Source organism: Austrofundulus limnaeus, unplaced genomic scaffold (assembly GCF_001266775.1).
Source record: "Austrofundulus limnaeus strain Quisiro unplaced genomic scaffold, Austrofundulus_limnaeus-1.0 Scaffold138, whole genome shotgun sequence".
NCBI lineage: Eukaryota > Metazoa > Chordata > Actinopteri > Cyprinodontiformes > Rivulidae > Austrofundulus > Austrofundulus limnaeus.
The window spans coordinates 136296-138888 of record NW_013952540.1 but is presented as its reverse complement, the minus strand read 5'-3'; the positions used below and the strand labels follow the sequence as shown (position 1 = coordinate 138888).

The 2593-nt window shown below is 42.5% G+C and overlaps 1 protein-coding gene across 18 annotated transcripts in view; it reads right to left on the bottom strand.

Moving 5' to 3' along the window:
• unc80 (unc-80 homolog (C. elegans)) overlaps nt 1-2593 on the bottom strand; it is a 100556-nt gene that overhangs the window by 55717 nt on the left and 42246 nt on the right. For 12 of the 18 annotated variants that reach the window (XM_014016077.1, XM_014016087.1, XM_014016076.1 and 9 more), the window contains 3 exons: nt 1893-1991; nt 1524-1732; nt 282-326 (listed from right to left, as the gene is read on the bottom strand). In XM_014016077.1, coding sequence (XP_013871531.1) covers nt 282-326; nt 1524-1732; nt 1893-1991 — 353 coding nt within the window. The remainder of the gene's footprint in view (nt 1-281; nt 327-1523; nt 1733-1892; nt 1992-2593) is intronic. The other 6 variants (XM_014016082.1, XM_014016091.1, XM_014016094.1 and 3 more) reach the window with 4 other exon arrangements.

Genomic DNA, 2593 nt, shown 5'->3' with positions numbered 1-2593 from the left:
ATGTAACAAAAGCCAGTGAATAAAAGTGGGTTTTAAGAGATGAAAGCAACTAATGAGGAGGCCTGTACAAAGGCAAGGCCTTCCATAACTTAAACAAAATGTCACTTTATAAATTGTAGGGGCAAAATTATACGGGCTATTGATCAACTGGAACAATTTGCAAAAAAAACAAAACAAAAAAAAATATGGTAGTCTGAGTCAACATCGTGCACACAGGGTGACCACCACAGACAAAAAATGAGACAAACACTGTGTGGAGATGGTGTCTATGTCCAACATACGCAGGACAGAGCGAGTGAGAGGAAGGCGGGTGGTCCCACGGCACGCTATGGCACAAGAAAGGGAACAAAAAACAGACCAAAGTGATGAACTGACTGGACTTCTCGGCAGGAAGGGTTGCGATGTTAGACAAACAGAACACAGCATAACAGAGTGAGATATGAGCATGAAAATGTGTACCGCTGCTCAAACAAGTCATCAGCTTTAATACCATTAACCTTGCAACAGAGTATGAGGGCCAAACACAAGAAAAAAAAAGTGTACAGGATAAGATTGCTGTTTAATTAACAATAGTCACATTTTTATTGACAAAGACGTCACAATTTGATTTAATATCTAAGATTTTTTCACTTTAGCCTCTTGGTTTAGTAGATTTGCAWTAAGTGCTTTGATTGGATGAAAAAAACCCTGTCTTTGATTGGCTGGTGATGTGGTTCATTTACATACAACTTGGGTTGTGAGCGCAGAGACAGAGCTGCGAGCGAGCAGAGGGGAAGTTGAGAGAAGAGAGGGAGCCGAGCACAAGCAGGAAGAGAGCTGAGCAAGCAGGGAGGGAGCCGTGTGAGCGTGTGTGTGATTTGAACGCACACGGTTCAAATTATTGTTTGTTCACATTGATATCTGCTCTCAAATCAGTGTAACTGCACGCTCAAGCTGATGGCACAAATGTAACGCCATAACTACTATCCATTTATATTGGCATACACTCTTCCCAGTATTGGATGGTTGTTTACAGTGCACACAATTTCTGGTTGGCTTCGTATCTTAGCCTTCTTCATGGTCGAGCTGGCGCACTACATCACGGCCAAACGTTAGCGATTGGGTAAAATCAGGTCCAATAATTTTAAACTTTAACAGCCTCCAGCAAGAAATCGTTCCTCAATAGCCGAGAGTCCAGACCCTCTGTACGAAGCAAAGAGAAGAACAAGGGGCTGGTTTTTACCAGGCAACCCTCATAATAAATCCAACTAACAAAAATTTTTTTAAACAAATACTGTCAGATTTGGAAACACATTGAGGATCACTTACTCTGGTTATGAACTATGAAAGACAGCTTTTTTTAATTTGTTTGACACTGACGATTTTCTGTCAATAAAATTTGCACTTGTATGACTTCAAAAAAGCCTTCCTGGTTATGGGTTTATTTTTTCCTGTGTGGCCCTAATACTTCATTTTGAGAATCAGGCGTGATTTTTGATAACAACCACGGCCATCAGAGGTGTTGTGATTCRACATACACTAACCTATTGGGAGTTTGAGTTTCTTGCGCAGTGAGATGCGGCGGGATCTGGATCGGGAGCGCCGGTCCGTGGTAGTGCCGGAGTGCGCTGTGGTGCATTCTGAGGTGTCCTGCTCTGACTGGCTGCTGGTGTCGCTGGCGGCACTCTGAGACTTGAACATCTTCCTCCAGAAGTCTTTCCTGCCAAGAAGAGCACCCGGGATCTGTTCGTCACTGGCGGTGCACAGAAGGGAAGGAAAGATTTTGAATGTTTATGGACAAAAGGACAGGGGGAAAAAGACAGAGAGAGGTTTTTTTTTTCTCCTAATGTGAGCAGAGAAATGAGAGCTGGGTGGAGGATGTTTTATGAGCATGCTGGTGGGTGGACACTCACTGTTCGGGGGTCTGGGGGGGTCTACTGGAGATGTAGCTGCGACACTCATCTGCAGCACTGGACACCTGACCCTTCTCCCCGGACACACCTGCCTCAGACCTGCACACACACACATACAGAGTGTGCATCAGTGGTGTTGCAGTCGAGACCTGAGCACCTAAAACTCAGCTCAGAGATTTTCTTTTTCTTTTTAAAATCTATTTGTATGGCTGCAATTATTGCAAAACTGAAAACATTACATAAATTTAAATAATGAGGGAAAAAATGTTTAAATCAATTGGGTTATTAACAARTGGTACGATGATGTTCCCCATCTCTGAGGGATTTAAACTAGAATTGAAGAGGGAAGTAAATATTATTGTTTTTGGTGCACCATATTTTAGTGGGTATGACTTATAGTGTGTACAAGAAGAGAGGTAGTTTATTTTTTTTCCCCCAAAGTGTAGCAGAGTGATGTATCTTGTCGGGGAAAGGGAGCAATTTTACTCACCACCAGGCACAATGGCGGATCAAGGGGGTGGGCAATGGTGGCCTTGTCTACCATAGATTGATCTTTGGCCACCTCAATCATTTGAAGAAACTATACTTCTAAGCAATGTATAAACAATACACAGCTACACACCAAAATGTAAGTCAGCACATTACTTATTTYTCCAACTTATCCAGTTTAAGAGATGTAATGCTAAAGCCATCTTGGATTT